Genomic DNA, 1,781 nt, shown 5'->3' with positions numbered 1-1,781 from the left:
TTTTGTGTCATAATAACAACACACCCAATGTCCATTCAATGATTTATTTATATCATGTAAATATAAATTCAATGGATCAGATATACTAAATAAAATTTGTATATGTTTCTTATTTTGTGGCATAGGTGGTATCGTATCAGGAATTTGTATTCGCCACGTTTCAACAGGTCTATAATCCGAATAGCTTTTTAAAAGCTGTTCAAAATGATCCATATGTGCACAATTTAACCAGTCACCATTAATAATAATATTTCTTTGTTCTAATGACATTTGTTCACTTATTTTCGCAGACATTTTTGTTTTATTCTTTTTATATAACTACACTTAAAATACAACACTCAATCTATACAAGCGCACAGCACCAGATCTTTGCAGATACAAAGCACCCAACCTTTATAAGGGCACAGCACCCAATATTTACAAGTGCACAGCACCTGATTTTTACAAGCGCACAGCACCCGTTTTCTACAAGCGCACAGCACTCGATTTTTACAAGCGCACAGCACCCGTTTACTGCAAGCGCACAGCACCCGGTTTTTACAAGCGCACAGCACTCGTTTTCTGCAAGCGCACAGCACCCGATTTTTACAAGCGCACAGCACCCGTTTACTGCAAGCGCACAGCACCCGATTTTTACAAGCGCACAGCGCCCGTTTTCTGCAAATGCACAGCACCCGATTTTTACAAGCGCACAGCACCCGTTTTCTACAAGCGCACAGCACCCGTTTCTCGTAAACGCACAGCACCCGTTTCTTGTAAGCGCACAGCACCCGTTTCTCGTAAACGCACAGCACCCGTTTCTTGCAGACGCACAGCACCCAATATTTACAAACGCACAGTACCTTTGTTTAAATCTTATTAAAAACTTAAATAAAAAAATACTTACCTATTTTCTCCTAAACCGCAAAAATAAAATCTACAAAACAATAAAAAAGGAACAAGATAAAATCTACATTGTAACAATCTTCCACGGCAATGATACAATATTTTGCAATTATTCTACAAAATAATACATCATTGTTCTTAGAAAAAATTTTGCACACAAAATCAAATTATATAATGCAATTATAACAAAAGGGTTTATTCAAAATCAGCCAAATCTGCCCACCCCTATATTTGCACCAAACTGTGAATTTTGATAGACCTTTATACCAATAGCAATCCCAGAAATTTTTAGTCCCCCAATTTTTTACCTTATTTTTACCCTCAAATCTGTAACTCGCGAACCAAACATTTCCCCAACATGCGGTTTTCGTTGTTTTGCAGGGAATTTCGTTGAGAATCACATTAAATTTTAAACAAAATCGAAAGATGCCATTTTTGGCAATTTAGAATTTTGTAACATGTTAAAGGGGTAAAAATAGGCTAAAATCGTTTCTATAGTACATATCTCAATAGCTCTTACCATTTCGGAGATATTTGAGATGCAATTTTTGACTTTGACTCTCCGCCTTCCCACTCTTGTGTAATTATTTTGGGGGGGGGGCTGGAAATTTCAGGGATTGCTATTGGCATAAAGATCTATCAAAATTCAGGATTTGATGCAAATTTGGGCGGATTTTAAATAAACCTCTTTAATATTAAATATTTTATTAACAGTTAACAGAAATACAACAGTAAACCTAAAAAAAATAGTTGCAACATCAGGTTTAAGATGAAAATGATTGTCTAATTATACACTTAAAAATAAAATTTTTAATAAAAATATTTTATTTTAAGAGCACATAAACAATCATTTTGATACCAAAATCAATGTAACTAATTTTTTAACGTACTTTACT

At 34.7% G+C, this 1,781-nt stretch overlaps 1 protein-coding gene across 1 annotated transcript; it reads right to left on the bottom strand.

Moving 5' to 3' along the window:
* Window positions 1-338: 338 nt before the first annotated feature.
* LOC118648565 lies at window positions 339-1,234 on the bottom strand. The gene is made up of 2 exons (XM_036294906.1): window positions 1,205-1,234; window positions 339-842 (listed from the first exon to the last, which is right to left on the bottom strand). Exons 1-2 carry the CDS (start codon window positions 1,232-1,234, stop codon window positions 339-341), a joined length of 534 nt encoding a protein of 177 aa, XP_036150799.1.
* Window positions 1,235-1,781: the final 547 nt, after the last annotated feature.

This window comes from Monomorium pharaonis, unplaced genomic scaffold, assembly GCF_013373865.1.
Source record: "Monomorium pharaonis isolate MP-MQ-018 unplaced genomic scaffold, ASM1337386v2 scaffold_515, whole genome shotgun sequence".
Classification (NCBI taxonomy): Eukaryota; Metazoa; Arthropoda; class Insecta; order Hymenoptera; family Formicidae; genus Monomorium; species Monomorium pharaonis.
This window is presented reverse-complemented; position numbering and strand designations above follow the sequence as displayed.